Source organism: Lonchura striata, chromosome 1, assembly GCF_050655825.1.
Source record: "Lonchura striata isolate lonStrDom1 chromosome 1, ASM5065582v1, whole genome shotgun sequence".
Taxonomy (NCBI): Eukaryota; Metazoa; Chordata; class Aves; order Passeriformes; family Estrildidae; genus Lonchura; species Lonchura striata.
In genome coordinates this window covers 109,922,226-109,939,761 of record NC_140703.1, presented here as the reverse complement: position 1 = coordinate 109,939,761, position 17,536 = coordinate 109,922,226, and the positions used below count along the sequence as shown (strand labels likewise).

Here is a 17,536-nt window from a genome sequence, read left to right as displayed (position 1 = left end):
AAATGGAGAATAAGACCAGAAATAATCTGCTTTATTCTCATGTACAAAAACTATTCTGAATATGCCTAGTATATTTAGTAGTGTACTAAACAGGTATTTGCTGTTATAAAAATCTTTGAAAAAGGAGATCCCACAATCCACTTAAGGCAATATCTGCCAGAATTTCCCTCTCATTTCCATTTAAAAGAGCTTCCTACTGTCTAACATAGCAAGCTACCAAGCAAGTAGCAAGCAGCAAGAATCTGTCTCAATTCAGAAGTGAAAGTTTGAACAATTTTCTCTCCCTCTGCCCCCAGTCACATAAAGTTGTTTGCTACCTGTTGCCATTTATCTTTGAAACTATTTTTGGCCAGGTTTTTATCATTACATTGGATGGAAATCTTTGTCTTAAAGCTCCACTTGATTTTTTTTTTTTTTCAAGAAATGCCAGTACAAATGAAATTCGTTATCTTTACAAGCTTAGAGATATTCTGAGTAATAATTCTGATTTCTATTGGTTTTTTTTTTCTACTAAAATTGACTAATTCTATTTAAAACCTCTAGCATGGGAAATTTTGGGTTAAGTACATCCTTTCTCTTTTAAAATAAGATGTGTAATGAATCTTTGCTTTTCTATTAACTTTATACAGTTGCACATTGTTACCTTCTCCTCCAGTTTCTCTTTCTCTCCACCTTCTTAGCAAAACATTTCCATTCTTTCAGTGTACTCAGCTCAGGTTTTTTTTTTTTTTTTTTTTTGTTGTTGTTGTTGTTTTTTAGTTGTTCCTTCTCTTGCAGTTTGGTGCCATTGCTGATTTCTTTTCCAGGGGAGACTTTACTAGAAATGAACACAAGTGAAAAGATCAGTCTGTGCCTAAGATGCAACTCTCCTGTTAATGCATACTAACACAGTGTTTGCTTTTCCTGCCACAGTATTTGATTTACTGTTTTCTCCAGATTCTTTTCTGCAGAAGTTCTCTCTGTCTGATTTTTCATCTAGCATTCGTGTAATGAATTATTCTTAATTAATTGTAGTGTGCTGCAAGCATCATTATTGGATTTCATCCCATTTGTTTCAGATCATTACTCCAGTTGTTCAAGAGCTTAAATTATAGTCCTTTCCTCATGAATACTTGCAAACAATTTTTCTTTCCAAAGTCAGTTCTTTAATCTGTTTTATATTCTCTCCAGATAAGAGTAAGATAATTTTGTGCAATTTTCAAAAAATTGCATATGAAAATATTAGCAAGTACACAATCTAGGATTTTTGTTGTGGACAGCTGATAGCAGGTAGAGTTACTGTTTTTCAGTGAAGTTTGTGCTTCACTTTATAGGACCTTTTTCCTAGAATATATTTACATTGCTTTTCTATGACAAAGAATGCAATCAAAATTTTACTGAAGTTAAAATGTGTAGTATTTTTCCTTGGTCTATTGTATCATTTACATATCAAAGAAATAAAAATAAATTGACCTAGAGGAGTTTATGGTGACTGTTGCTTGGAATTCTGACAATAAGTAAGTGGTTTGTCATTTTTGTGTAGAATTGTTATGGTATTGCCTTGATTATCTCAGTATGGAAAATAGTTTTCAAATCCCACAAAAAAATGTTGAGGCTTCAAATATAATAATAAGTATAAAAAAATATTTAATTTTGGTGGTGTGGGTTTTTTTGTTGTTTGATTTGGGGATTTTAATGAAAAATAGAATATGAGCAAAAAACCCCATTGCAAAACCTTGACTTTCTATTGATTCATCAGGGTAAGAACATCAAGTTTTAAAAAACTCAGTGAATCTGGACTTAACTTTGAAAAAAAATGTTTAAAAAGTGGTGAATAATTAGAGTGCCATGGCAAAACTCTGCTGCTTCTGTGCAGAAATGCTTCATGAATGAAGAAAGCAGTGTGTCTTCAAGAGTTGGCTTAACCTGTCACAACAAAGATGGAGACAATGCTGTAATGCTTGGTTGCTACATGCATGCAACATGATACCTGTAAAAAAATACCCAACAAACCTATTAACAGTAACTGCTTTCAGAGTTCAGTTGGTCCCAAATCACTGAATTGACTGCGTGCTACTTCCTTTAGTGCTAAGTGCAATCAGCCAGTGAAACAGAACTACTCTCATTTCTGATCCCTTGCAGAGGCCTTTTGCAGTGTATTTTTAGATCTCTATAACCAGAACAAGTGTTTGAGTGCACTCATAAGTGGCTGAACATCCCCTTCGAGATAATCCTGCTAAGTTATTTTTATTTACCAAGTATTTTCACCTCTTGTTGTGGGTGAGACAGAGTACAAAACACCCTGTGGTGGATGAGGATCCTGGATGTGTTGTAGAAGGAGCTCTTGCCCTGTTTGATAATTTCACACATCCAGTTGCTTCCCACAACACTCTTCACATCTCCTCAGTGCCTCTGGAGCATCAGGGAAAAGTCAATTCCTGCTGTGCTGCTGCTCAGAGACCAATCCCGTGTCTGTCCAAAGTCCCTAGACATGCAGTGGCATTTGTCTCTATGCACCTCTCTGATCTTCAGAATCTTCTCCCATCTCCAAAATCTTTCCTCCAATTATGAATTTTTGTCACCTTCTTTCCAGTCCCCGTTGTCTCATCAAGACCATGGATTAGTTTTGGAGATGTTTCCTTTTTGGATCTTCTTCTTTTCATAACTCCAATTCCCCAGTTTTCCCAATCTCATTAGTCTATATGCAGAGCACAGTTCATTATCTGCCTAATTGGGGCTTCTGTCTCACTCCTCTTCATTAATGGGAGATTTAGAATGTGCCATTTCAGTCTTGGTGTTATCAAAATTTGCAGCCAGCTCTTTTGGGATGCAGCTAGCAAGTAGCAGGAATCTGTCTCAATTCAGAAGTGAAAGTTTGAACAATTTTCTCTCCCTCTGCCCCCAGTCACATAAAATTGTTTGCTACCTGTTGCCATTTATCTTTGAAACTATTTTTTGGCCAGGTTTTTATCATTACATTGGATGTAAATCTTTGTCTTAGAGCTCCACTTGATTTTTTTTTTTTTTTCAAGAAATGCCAGTACAAATGAAATTCAATATATTTACAAGCTTAGAGGTATCCTGAGTAATAATTCTGATTTCTATTGTTTTTTTTTTATGAAAATTAACTAATTCTATTTAAAAACTTAATTACTGTAGAGTGGTTAGCTGGCAGATGTTCTGCTAGATTTGATGTAATTAGGAAAAATATATTTTGTTTTCTGACTAATTTATTCACAAGCCTTTGAGTTAAGTAGGTTGATTGATAGCAGAAGGATTAACTGAAAAACAAAAATGCTTATGAAGTATTTAATTAGCTAAGTTGTGAAAATATTCTACGTAATGTTTTTTTTCCTTTATGCACCCATTTTTTTCATCAAAGAATATGGTTTAATGAGTTTCTGTAACCATTGCTCAGCAAATCAATCTAGATTACTATCCAGAAGAATAATTGAATATTGGATTTACTCAAGCAGAAATAGTTAATCTTAAAAGGTTAAAAATAAAAATTTGAAAATGGTGATTTATTAAAAATGCTGATATAAGGTGTTGAGAGTGAGTCTGAACTCTGTTAATAAAAAAAAGAAGACAGTTTATTGATTTTTATAAGTCCCAACTGTGATCAATAAAATGATGAATGTTAGAAAGACTGACTTTTTAAGAAGAAAGTATACTTTCAAAAATGTATCTTGCTATTTTTAAGGTATTTGTTTTTTGCAGCAACTACATAAAGTATTTTTTAAATAACTGTGAGCAGCTTGCCAAGAAGATGGGATGAAACAAATGTCTCTTACTGCAAATATTTGTAAAATTGATGTCTGAATTGAGTTAAAATTAATACTGTTACAATTTAGATATTGAGGTCTATATTACTCTAATCTCTTTCTGTTGTAAGTAACAGGAAGATGTTGTATATCCAGTCAGTTATATATCCTCCATCGTTGGTACCTTCCAATATGGAGTTTTCAAGAGTTGAAAGTTGAATTTTCTGCTTCAAAAAGTTCTTTCAGATAAACAGTAAGGAAAAAGTAGTTTTGACAGAGTGAAATTAATGCAAGTTTTAATTTTGTTTTCAAAACTTAATGAAATATTCATGCAAATATTCTTTTAAACAGTGTTTGTTGTTTTTAAAAATATATTTAATGAATATATATTTAATGACTATTTAGAATAGTGTTACCAAAATTGATTCACAGCATGAATAGGAAAAAGTAAGGGATTTTGGGCCAACCACACGGAAGCAGTGACAAGCTAAAATCATTACTGATGTCACAGAGTTAAGCTCAGATGGGTTTACAGGCCTTTGTTTTTAAATGTATGCAGCATCTGCTCCTGTTTTTTTCTTACTAAACCTCTACGAGTATGCTGAAGCATGTGAAAGTTGATGTGAAGTGAGAGACATTTTAAATTTTTTGATGATACCTCAACTGTAGCCTATAAATGTCTACTCTTTTTCTGCATAATGATAGATTTTGCTGAGGATCTGCTACAGGAGTTTACTTTGGGTTGAACTAATTTAAGTGTAATAGTGAAATGAAACCTATATAATTTGTCCCATGTGAGAAAGCTTGATCCCAGTTCATCTGAAACCTTGCCATTGGCTGAAATCCAAAATGTTTCCTAAATTTGGAAGCTTGGACCTGAGATAGTAAAGTTGTGTAAGTGCTATGTTAAATATTTCAAGATATGGATACTTCAAATATGAAATTATAAATAAACTACATTTAATGTCTTAATAATCTATTTTAATAAAAACATAATAAATATATAAAAATTATCTAACCTTCTTAGGCATTGGGGTTTACAACAGTTGTAGAACTGGTGATTTCTGTTGTAACAATTGAGCTGCTAGCTCTCATTTATATTGCATATATGCCAAATAATTCAATATGACCTTAAAGAAAATCAGTAACCTTTCCTTTTTGTGTCCTAAGCATTTCAACTTTAAAGGATTTCTCCATATTTTCATGAGTTTCAGTAGCTCTATTAATGTTAGGCCTACAGTAATAAAAAGTTTAAATATTTAGGCTCCTAATCTGTGAGGTTAAGTTTAGATTATTTGTTTTCCATTCTGCTGTGATGAATACTCTTACATGGTGCAGCAGAGTGAACAATGGCTACAATATTCTAGGTGAGATTTTTCAAGTTTTCAGCAACAGGACAGAGAAATTCTGCATGTGAATGGATGCTTCCTTATTTTATTTCTTCTAATCAGTGATTTCAAATAGTTACCATATCTATTCAGAACAAAATAGGCATCCTGGGGAGAAGAAAGGCTCATGAATCTTGCTTTGTCTTTTAATCAGGTGGAATACCACCCATGAGATGGATAGTGAATTTTGACCACGACCTTCTGGATGGTCTGGTGTTGGCAGCACTGGTGGCAGCTTATTGTCCATATTTGGTAAGAATGTTTTTTAATATGGTGCAAGTTTTATGTGCAGTTATTAATGTCAGTGCCTTGTTTTGTTTTGCAATGCTGAGGAGGGCAGTGCGGGCAGGCCCTGGGGTGTGGCTGTGGTGGGGGCTGCAGCTGGAGGAGCTCTGGCTGCTGGGAGCCCGAGGAGAGAGACCTGGCACTTTGCCTTTCTTTGCCTAAGGAAGATCTGGGGACCTGGGGCACAGCCAGGTGGCCAGAGGGACACAGCAGGAGCGAGGATCCAGCAGGAACACCCCAGACTTGGACACAGCCAGGCTGAGGGGTGGAAAAGCCCAGGGTTTCCTTGGCACGCGGTCCCTCCTCAGAGGACCAGCTCGAGGTGTTCTTCTGTTTTTGCACTCAGATTAAATTATTTTAAGGATCCAGATGGTGCTGAGGGAAACCTGGGGTCGAGACAGTGAGGAAAGCCTGTCTGAGGGTGTCAGAGTGGGGTGTGTGGGGAGTCAAGCAGGGCTCCCATCACTCGCTCCAGCCTCACACTGCAGGGGCCCTTCAGTCCCAGCTCAGGTCACTGCCAGTGGCTCCTGGGTGCTTGGACAGGGAAGTTTCCCCTACAGCAACTCTTGGCCTATGGGATCTTTAAAAAGGAAAAAAATAACCAAACCCAATATTTACCAAATTGTTAGGGATTATTTCAGTATTAGTTTTTTGGTTTTTTTTTTTTTACTGGGTTTATTCTTAACAGGGAATTTCAATTCAAAATTTAGATCTTATTGATTGCTGAATTAGCAAAAATACAAAACCAGTAATTTTGCCTAGTGGAAGGTTGAGTTTGATTTCTCTGTCTTGTTTAGATTCCCACTCACTTCATAAAGATGTATACTAATCCAAGAACTCAGGAACAGTTTTTTCACAACTCCTTGGTACTTGTGAAGGCTCTGCATGCTATCAATCTGGATATGGGCGTAAACGTACGTGATTTTATACTAGCAGCTCTTGTATGTATTCATATTTTTATTTTGATTTTTTGTATAGTAGTGTTGGACATCCAATTAAGGTGAGATTGTAGTGAAACAGTTTTGTTTTAGAATATGTTACTATACGATGGAAACCAAAACACTGCTTCATATTAATAGACTTAATTAAAAGTAATTTCCATATTTACTTTTGTAGAATCGCCCATGCATGACTAGCTGAACATAAATTAATTCAGTTCAAATTTTTGCATCCTAAATCACACAGTGAAAACTCAAATGGAATTAATTATTACTATTGGAAGGCAATTTAGAAAAAATATGTTTAAGAACAAACATCATGCACTTAATCATAAAAATAAATGGTGAAAAAAATTATACAAATGTCTAGTGACAGTTAGATGCATTTAAACATGAAGGCCCTTGAGAATTTTTTCCTAGGTTTGGTGCCTGAAGAAATCAGCAGCTTTGGATGCTGGTGAAAATAGCACTCACTCAAAACCATCAGCTTCTGATGTTTTTTTTTGGGGAGGAATGCAATGTTGATAATTGTTGATAATTTCTTCCATCAAGGATCTGCTTGGGATCTCTTTTATATGTTTAGTAAATGTGCTTTACATCTCCATGGTTTTATTGACCTATGGCTCCAAATTTTATATATATGGTGATCTTACATAGGTTAGATATTGTTCTTTTGTTCTTTTTGTTGTTCTCAAACCCATTTTTTTTCTGCTACTAGTCTACATTTCCTTCACTGTTTGTGAGTTATTTATATCTCTGAGAGCATATTGGGCTGGCTGGAAGAGCAAAAGATACAGTAGCATAGACATGGTATTTGAAAGTGTAGGAGGAAACTTTCCAAAGGAATTAATGGCATTAGGAATCAGAGGTAGAGCTTATTTGTGTGAACAAAGTAGTATAAAAAGATATTCAATTACAATTTTTTCCCCTTTCCATTTGGTTGAGTTATGATTACAAGGAAAAATTAACCCTGCTATTTCCATTTGTATCAGCTGTTGTCTTGCTGTTGTTTCCTGATGCAGATCACTCTGTTAGAAATGACTTTGTTATGACAAAGAAAATCTACTGCTTTCCATACTTGTTACTGACAGGAAGCAAAAAAGTAATCTGGGTATAACCCTCAAAACAAAGGTATTTCTGCCTCAGCTTTTATTAAGAAAAACAGGTAGTTCAGCACATAAAGGCAGAGGCTTGATGCCAGTATGAAAGGGTGTTGAGCACTTTAGATGTGGAAGCAAAATTCTAGGATGTTCTCACTAATGTACCTGTTTTAAGACTAAATTGTCAACAGTAAATGGGATAATCCACTTCTGTACAGAATTGTAACAATTCAAACAAAGGTACACAGTACCATGAAAAGGAACCGATTTTGGATCTTCGAGGTCTGTATTTTAGTTCAAATTTACATAGATTCATTGAAATTCATATATATTTTTCTAAGGCTGTTGTAGAAACATCTGAACTATCTTGTTCTGCGGTGATAAAAATGGCAAAATACATGAATCCTTTTGCTGAAATCTCTTAATTTGGGAATTTTCTGATAATCTTGTCTGAAATTTAGCAGGCTAAAATGTTCCAATAGTATTAGCAAAATTCTTGACTCAGGCAGTCACTGCTTTTGAACTCTCAGGACATTTGCATTAATTAACAGCACAAGATGAGATGTGTTAAGTCTTAAAGCTGGCATATTCAATCTAAAAATCTAAGAATCTGTAATGATAAAGAAGTTCAACTGTCAGCTAATCTTCAGCTTCAGGTTTAAATGACACTTTTAATGGAGTTCAAGGCTTTGAAATCCTTTTAGGGATTAAGGTGTAGATTTAAGATGGAGTACTTCAGGCAGAAAATGGTTTCCACTTTCTGATCATGACTTAAAATTCAACCCTAGAATTAGTGGTGGCTGTCTATGTGTTTTTAATTTGTGTTTGATATTTTTAAGTTTTAAAATGCTTTGATTTGAAGAAGATTCAGCTGAAAGTCTAAAATAAAAAATTACAAGATAGAATGGTAGATAGCAGCAACATGCAGGAAATGTATGTGACAAAGAGATTAGGATGGAAGGTGCAGAGATTGGGAATAGCCAGTAAAAGATTTTTTTTTCAGACTTCATTATTTATTATTATTAATTTATAATTATTGCTATTGTTTGCCAATACATATTTTTAAAAGCAAATAATGTTTACTGTGATTTTTTTCTGATGAATCTTGTTAAGAAATGTGATTTTTTTAAATTTAGTTCTTAGAGTAGTAGATAAATGGCACAAATGGAGTTTTATGAGGTAATCACAGGATAGAGTTGTAATTTCTCAGGGAATAAATTCTGATTTAAGTGGAAATGGGTAGAAAGAAGTAAGTGGCAGAAGAAAGTCTTCAACAGGTAATCTTCTATCTTAAATGAAAATACAGGAAAAGTGAAAAGTAGGGGTGTAAAACCACAACTGTATTGGAATAATGGTTAACATTCAATAGCCATTGCTGAGATAAATAAATGGAAAAACCAAAATACTTTTCAGACTTCAGGTTTAAAGCTTTTGGCACAGAAGAAGCTTTCTTACTTTGCATAGTTAATGCATCCTAAAGTTCGAATTTTCAACCAGTGGTGATGGAATTAAATAGAAATATGAGATGAGATGTGTATGATTACATCATTGCATGAAGAGTCTATGAAATTAATCTTAAGAATTACAAGGAAAAACGTTATCTAGGAAGCCATGGAGAGTTGCAGGGGAACTTCAGATCAGTGCCCAGTTATGTACTCACTCTCTTGGAAGGTTAGAGGAGGAGCTTTGTGAGAACTGCTGGGCGTAGGATGAGCTGCTTGGCTGGGCACAGGGCAAGAGAAAACTTACCTTAAAAACGTTAAACTTTAACTTGAAAATAAAAATTAACTCAGATGGTTAAGGTGATAAATATATCTATAAATCTCTCTTACAACACTAAAGACAGTCCAGAAGGGTAAATGCTTTTTTTGCTCCCTTTTTCATACTCTGTGGCAAATCATTTTACCACTCTCCTCAGTGACTTACCCGAATTGCTGAGGACTAAAGTTTGACTTGTTTTACAGATGCTACTAAAACTCATTTCTGTAAATCAAATATTTAACCTGTAGGAATAATTTCTACCTTTTATAAATCAATTTACAGAAGTATAAAAGTATCTGCAATAGAAACAACTGTATCGTTGTTATTTGGGAGGTGAAATTATCGTAAACTCCTAGTGTACGTAGGAGTATTTGGGATGGTATTTTACATAAACTAAAAGATTTTAATTTTTTTTAAGGTAGTAAAGATGTATGTTTTTGCAGACAGTGAGTTTTCCATGCTTATTCTGTTATGCTGCATTTAATAACATTAGCATTTGTTTCTGTTGAACCTTTGGGGAAAAATGTTGAGCTTAATTTTTACCCTGGGTTTATCACCAGAGCATGTCAGTGGTTTTCATTAGTTAGGGTTTTCCTTCATGCAGTCACAAGATTCATATTCATATTAGCTATGAGAATAATGCAGCTATTCCAGGTTAGAATAAAATATCTGTGTAATAAGATTTTTTTTCCTTCTTCTTATTTTTATACTATACAGGCAAAATTTTAACTGAATGTCATTTTTTTTTTGTTTTCAATGTTAGGCCACTGATATCTGTGACCCAAATCCTGTCATGATGCTTATTTTGTGTGTCCACCTGTATGACACTCTCCCTCACTACTTACCCAAGAACACAATAGAATTTGCAGGTGCTCTCCATGCAACTATTGTGAAGCAGGTATTGATACCATTGAATTGAGATTCATAGTAATGCAAGGTTAGAGCACTGTTTGTATATATGTGTTTGTATTATATATAAGCTACAACAAAGAATTAATAGGTTTCTTGTCATTTGGCTAGTAAATATACGAGACGAAAGTGTGCATTTTCTGTTTTTTATTCTCTTCAGTATTGGGATTTCACTTCTGTTTTTCCTCTATGCTTGAAAGCACATGAAAAAATCTACAAATTTGACAAATCTGAGATGAAAGAGAGGATTGAGACATTCACAGGCATAGGAATGCAGTGTACACTATACTCTCAAAAATAAAGTTTGGATAGTCCATGGGAAATCTGCACCCCTTTGGAAGGAAAATTATCTACCCAGTTATTTGAAGTACTTACTTATTTTGTGATCTCCTCAGTTTGTATTTTGGAACTTACCCACAGAACACACCTTATATAGTATAAAAAATGAGTAAAAAAAGGCTGATCTTGTTGGTTTTTGTTGTGGTAGCTGTGCCTGAAGAACCCGAGCAATTGCAATTTGGCCTACAACGCTATTCTTGTGGGAAGAGATGCTGAGGAGTTCTCTTTACCTAAAGGAAACACTGTTACCCTTCCTCCTATGTAAGTAATTGAATGTTTGTGTTATTATTTGTAGCATTACAGAAATAGAAACTTACTAATTTAAGAGTGGTGGAACACTAGAAATGTGTTCAACTACAAGCAGGGCAAAATTAGTTGGTATAAGGGTCAGGTTTGTCTCCTTAACCTGGAACAAATCTAGACTAATATTTCAGTGAGACTCTTGCAGTTGAGCTCAATAGAGCTTTAAGGGCAATATATAAACCTTCATATCATTACAGGAGTCATCTGTCTCCAATGTATATATTTTTCTCCTATGTATCAAAACTTGATTCACATTTTATACATCAATGCATTGTAGAAGCATAAGCAGGTAGATTTCTTTTCTTTTGAAGTCTCAGATTTTGGCTCTTAATTTAAGCATGACTGGGAAATAAAGAGACCATGACATAGGTTTGAGTAGTATTACACTGCATCTTTTTGTCCCATCTTTCCTCCCCACCAAGATGGATGTGATGTAGTTACTTGTTCATTTTACATGTCTGAGAGACATCTAGGGATTTGAGATTTAATTTTGGGAAAGCATTAGTTATAATTTCTGGTAGCAGAAATACTCATGGTATATCACCATTTCATTGTTTTTGTTCACTAAGTACATTTTGGTCTTTCTGTGCTATGCAGCTTTTTGAATAAATACAGGAATTTCATTAATCCCTGTTTAACTAGTGAGGACAAAGGGATGTAGTGGTAACTCTGGTTGTCAGCAGTTTTGAAGTTTATCTGCAAGATATCAATTTACAGATAAAATGGATTAGAGATTGTAAAAAGAAAAAAAAGGTCAACACTTGTATGAAAATAAACTGTGAAGGAGAAAAAAATTCAAATATAAATGGTCAAATTCAAGAAGATAACATAATTAAAGTGCTCTTTGAGGACCATCAATAGGTCAGTATTAAATTACATGCCTATTATAAATATATGCAAAGGGAACCACAAATAATGCTATGTTTTCAGCAAGCTGTGAGGCTGATTTGATTCCATTTTCTTTGCAATTACTTCAAATATGAGTTATCATATAAATGTAATCCTTGAAAATACCATGTGTTTCTATGAAAGGTCAATACCATGGCTGTTTTTCACTTCACCTTTAAAATGAAACACTCAGAACAAACTACAAAGCAAAATCAATACAGAAGAAAATGTGCAAAACCTTGTTGTTGAGCTGCTTGGCATTATATACACAAACAAATATATGAAAAATTGCATGGAAATAAACACCTGTGGAAATGCCAGTCATGCACAGTAACCTCTGCAGAGTTTATCATAATGTCATGATCATTAAATTAAAAATAGGTTCTTTGAAATTAATAACTTTCTTAATATTCTGGTGCAAGTGTTTAAAAAACTCCTAGAATTGATGAGACATATGAGAGTTTTGCAGGTTTTTCATGTTAGATCATGATGTTGTAGGTGGGTTTGGAAATTATAGTAATGTGAATAACATTCTCAGTATAGCTGAGTGTCTTATGTTGCTTATGGCATCATCAATTCTCCATCTGACATTCCCACTCTCCAGGGCACTGCACTGTGCCTTGCAGACTTGCAGTTCACTACAGGAATAGCATAAACCCCCAAGGTTATAGAATAATTCCATGAGATGAATTTGCCCTCACTTTACATTGACACAACATGGATTAATAGAGATAAAAACTAAGCAACTTTGTGGTTTTGCCACAGAAGGAAAAAATTCAAATCCAAATTCTCAGCTACTGCATGAGTCAGAGGGCAAAGATCAGGAAGAAAGTGCTGTACACTGCTGTTGCCTGTCCTTATTTGTGAGCAGAGCAGACTTAAAACTTGATCCTTAAAGTGGCTTTGGGAGTGTACATCTCAGGCAATTTATTCCTCTGGGTGCCTGCATCACAGCATGTTTTTTCAGAACATTTTGAATGGTGTGGTGACCTAGCAGCCTCAGTCTCTGGGGGACTTGGCCGCTCTTCAGTGGCATAAATGGAATTGTATGGAGGCTCTGCAGTAGGAACTTAAAAACTGTTAAGAGCCAGATTTACAGAATTTCCAGGATTTCATCATCATTATTCAGAATTGACAATTTAAGACTTACTGCCTTCTTAAGACTAATCTCAAAATCAGAGAGACATTTGGAAAGCTTCAAAGTGAGAGCTTCAGGCACTGAAGTTTTCTTATTCTTGCTTCATTGAAGGGCTGATGCAGATGAACTCTAAATGTGTACCTAGTCTAAACTCTCATTCTGTATGGTCTTCTCCAGTTTTCCCATTAGAGAGAAGCTGTTGCTTGTACAAGAGAACTTTGTTTTTTCTCCATCTTAATTACTCAGCTTTCCTAATTATTTTGAATGTTTTTTAAACTAATTTCTTTCTCACTCTTTATTAAGACTACCTAGATCTGTCCCACAAAGTTCATAACAGACTGTCTGACTGTTTAACTCAGAAAAACCTGTTCAGATAGAGGAGCATAAATTGGATCAGTTGTTAACTTAGGGTGATACTCTAATGAAAGAGAACTTCCTGTGCTAGTGTGTGTGAAGAAAAATTAAGCTATATGCTGATGTAAAAAGCAATAAGGATTTAGTATTGTTCTTTTTCTAGATAGTTCTTTTACTAGAAAGTTTGAAAATACTCTTAGGCTGAAGATTATACTACAACAAAATATTTCAGAGGAAACAAATTGCTTCCTTTTCTAGAACTCTTCCCTTACAAAGACTCTGAAATGTGCTCCTGAAATTACATTTCTGAGTAATTTCTGAGCCCTGGTTTTGTGCTTTTTTTTTCCCTAGGAGACAAGGCTTTGTAAATGTGGAATTCACAATTCGTTTCCTGCACCCTGCTGAAGCAGTATTGCTACTGATCTCAGATAAAGTTGGAGTACATGGTGCCACACTGACATTCTCTCTGAAATCTGAAGTTAAGAATATTGATCCTCTTGTAAGTTTATGTGTGTATGATTAATATTGTCACAAAAAATATAACAATAACAATTCTGTACATTATGTCAAACAAAAGGGGATTGAGATACAAATGAAAATGGGAGTTACCATCAGCATTCCCCTTTGACCTATGAATTTTCAGATTTCCAATATTAGACTATGTACATGCAGCAAAAACCCTAGAGGAATATGTAAGATTCCTAAGGACATAAATCACATTTGAATTCTGAATAAATTGTAACAATTTGCACTGATTGCTCTGAAAATAAATCTGGAGCCCTTTCAGCATATGAATGTTATTGGAAATTCTGTTTTGGGGGTGTTCATGTGCTTCAGTCTAGTGATTTCTGATGTCACATGTAGAGGGACCACAAATGCAGAAGCATGTAGATGCTTCTGCATTTGTTTCTGCTTTTTAACCAAAGACTCTGTTGTTGTCAGGTATATCCCAGTCAGGGCAGGTAGTCATGTTTTTGTAATCCACAATCACTGAGCACATCTGGATAGACTTCTGAACTTAGATGGTGCTTATGTGATCCTCTCATTTTTTAGCTGCCCTGACTGTGTTAGGGCAAGAGAAGGTTGGGACAAGGGAAAAAACAATGATAACTTGATTCTTGACCTTGTGGTTTTTGTTCTATTTTAGGGTATGATAAAGTGCAGATCCCCATGTTATGAGCTGAAGAAATTTAACCTGAATGTTACCAATCCCTTCAAAACTGATGGCATATTCAGGTAGACAGTGATATAAAGACAATTCTTTAATGATCATGCTGTTTTATCCACTCTTTTCCATAATTTTCTTCTTCTTCTTAAAAATGTAAAACCTGGAGGTTAAATGATAGGGATTTACATTCCCAAAATTGTTACAAGCATTATGAAGTGGAAGCTATCATAATGAATAAAGAAGATAAATAAGCCGTAATTTAAATCCATCTCAGTGTAATCAGTAACGCTGGAGCTTTAATCAGAGTTGATAAACCTTGCTTATATTTTTGTGTTTGGCTGAGGTCCAGCAGAATTACAAAGAGAAACAAGCCATGTTAATTAATAGTTGGTTATTTTCCCCCAGTCTGCTTTATTCTGCTGTTTAAATTATTAAGCATGCAAAAGGAAAAAAAAATGTTTTTGCCTTGGGGCTTTCATCATTATCAGTTAGTCTAATTTTTAATTTGTATTCATCATAGCTGTAACAACTACAGAGTTAATAATGTTGCTTTCTTTAATACAAAGGAAATAGATTATTGTACCACTTTAAAATCTGTTTATGTGATCAGACTCCATATTTTGTCTTTAGTCTGTAGAACTAAGCATTGGTTCATCTCATTAATTTATTTGGAAGAACCATCTTTCACAGCATTTTAAACTTGTTTTTTTATGCAACATAAATATACATGTTGCAGAAGCTGCAAACTAAGTTTCTCTTTCCCCCACAGAATAGGATTGATGTATACAAATAGTAATAATAACAGCAACAATAACAATCCTGTAACAGGATTATTTCCACTGCTCCAAGCCTTGTGTCTAGGAATCATATGGCTTTAATTAGATTCTGTCTTTTATTTTGAAGTTCTTGAGGTGGTCAGTGAGGCTGCATTAGTCTTATGATTTGGATAACTCCCTTGGAAATTATCAATGAAGTGATGAAGTAATTTAGTTTTATGTAATTTAGTTTTATATAATTCAAAAGCTACTTGACAATTACATTAAGTCATTATCAATTTTGGCATTGACAGTAATCTAAAGTTGAAATTCTTTGTATTAAGCTTCCAGTGTTTTGAACAATCTAGTGTTTCATCAGGGGGTATATTGTTTACTTGCAAGTAACACTAGGAAATGCTAGTTTGATACCAAGGGAGAAGATCTTTTACAGAAAAATTTGGGTTAAACCACAAGTAAAGTATCTTTAATTGAAAATAATAAGCTTCTTTATTGATCCTGCATTTGAAAGGTAGAATAAATTGAGTTTCCTCATCATTCTGCAAGTTAAAAATGCAGTCATTATGTGTGCTTGTCATACTCCAGGGTAATCTTGCTGGAATCCACACATTTGCTCCACCCAGAGAAAGCGTATCAAGCCAGGCAAGTAAAGCAAGAACAAAAGTTTAGGTAAGTTCCAGATGACAATTGCTAACTTTGGCACGTATTTCTATTAATACTACCTGTTTGTGCATGCTGTGTGCTACCTGTTGTAAAGAATTGCAGTTTAGGACATGGAAATACACAGAAGATGCTCAGCCAGTCCCTGGGCAGTGAGGGGCACCCTGGTCAGCTCTGGGGTGTCGTGCTGAGCCTGATGTTCTGTGGTGTCCCTATGGCCACTGCAGCTCAGCCACCCTGGCCATGCTGCCTCACAGGTTCTTGTGATCTGCTCCCTGGCAGAGCATGGGAAGCTGGAAATTCCTTGACTTTGAGTAAGCACTGCTCAGCAGCAATAAAATATCAGTGTTATCAACATTATTCTCATCCTATACTAAAACAGAGCACTTTGCCAGCTACTAAGAAAAAAGAATGACTTCTACCCAGCAGAAACCAGGACATTACTGCAAAAGATTTATAAACAGATTAAAAAATATTTTTCAGTAATTCAATAATCCTTCATTTAATAATTTAAAATATTTTCTGTAGTTGGGAGATATAATTTTTAAAGCTCATTCAAACATTCAAAATCCTGAAACACTTATTCAAGGATTATTGAGAAATATCATAACTACTACCTCGTCAATACTGTAGGTTGAATTGGAATTATAAGGATGTTCCACAGTCTTGTCATGAAATACAGACTGTTTTTCAAATTCCTTTTTAAAAAATTAAAAAAAATCTAAAAGCAGAAAAATAATGAACATTTTATTATTAAGAAAAAATATACACATATTTTAAGTGGAAATAGTTTTCTACAGTGTAATTTATACTACAATTTCTACTAAATTAAAAAAGTGTGTAATAATTGCTGATATAGAAGGATTTTTTAATCATCTTGCATATTTCAGCTTAATTTCTCCACAGACAATCAGTCTAAATAGTGTAATTTTTGTCACACATCCAGACCTGATTCTTACAGAAATTAATTTCAGGGCACCTTAGGTCTTTAGAAATTTCCAGTATTGATTTGCTCCATTTTTACATGTTTCTGTCATCTATGACAACTGAAGCCACCTTAAATACTTCCTTTCAGAAGATCTTTTTCTTGAATGGAATAAACTTCTGCAATCTGTGTTAAAAAAGCAGTGTGTGTACATTTCATGACTGATCAGTAAGATGTTTTTGCCTGCAATAATTTTTATTCTTTTAGTAAATCCAGAAAAAGCCATGTACAAATTAATGCCAATTCTCTAAGTGCTCTGTAAGCATAAAACAGCTGTGAAGTCAGTGCTTGCCCTGTGGGTGATGGTGTCTGTGGGATTGATGTCAGGACCAAGGCATGCACATGACAACTTCATCCCCACATGACCAGCTGGGCTCAGAGCTCCTTCTGCATCCTCATCCTGTGCCTCCAGATATGTCAGAGCCCCTTTAAACCTCCCTGTAGGAAGCTTTGCCTGCCAGGTGACCCTTTTACCTCCCAGCTTTCCCCTCTGACAGTGTCACAGGTACCCCAAATGGTGCCATTCAGGCTGGAGAGGAGACCAACCCTTCTGTCATTGTGATGTGGGTCCATCACAGCGTGGCTGGAACAATCCCAGTCTGGAGCTGGAGCCTGAGGAACTCCTGTGCCCTGCTGGGACACAGCACTGTCTAAGCCCAAAACTCTCACAGCAGCCCATCCTTCAATGGTTGCAGGCAAGACCTCTTTATTCTTGCAGAACTGGATGGTATTTAGTGAGAAGCACTATTTTTTTTTTAATCCACTTGACATAGGTTTTCTTTTAAGTATACTGGGACAAGACTT

The 17,536-nt window shown here is 35.0% G+C and overlaps 1 protein-coding gene across 5 annotated transcripts in view; it reads left to right on the top strand.

Moving 5' to 3' along the window:
• The window catches only part of CFAP47 (cilia and flagella associated protein 47), a 274,676-nt gene that overhangs the window by 71,668 nt on the left and 185,472 nt on the right, over positions 1-17,536 (top strand). For 3 of the 5 annotated variants that reach the window (XR_014956844.1, XR_014956846.1, XM_085585614.1), the window contains exons 34-40: positions 5,286-5,383; positions 6,214-6,357; positions 9,979-10,113; positions 10,612-10,724; positions 13,498-13,645; positions 14,294-14,382; positions 15,673-15,756. Coding sequence is in view for 3 of the 5 variants with exons in the window: in XM_085585614.1 (XP_085441740.1) it covers positions 5,286-5,383; positions 6,214-6,357; positions 9,979-10,113; positions 10,612-10,724; positions 13,498-13,645; positions 14,294-14,382; positions 15,673-15,756 (811 nt within the window). In the remaining 2 variants the exon portion in view is untranslated. The remainder of the gene's footprint in view (positions 1-5,285; positions 5,384-6,213; positions 6,358-9,978; positions 10,114-10,611; positions 10,725-13,497; positions 13,646-14,293; positions 14,383-15,672; positions 15,757-17,536) is intronic. The other 2 variants (XM_077781662.2, XM_085585616.1) reach the window with 2 other exon arrangements.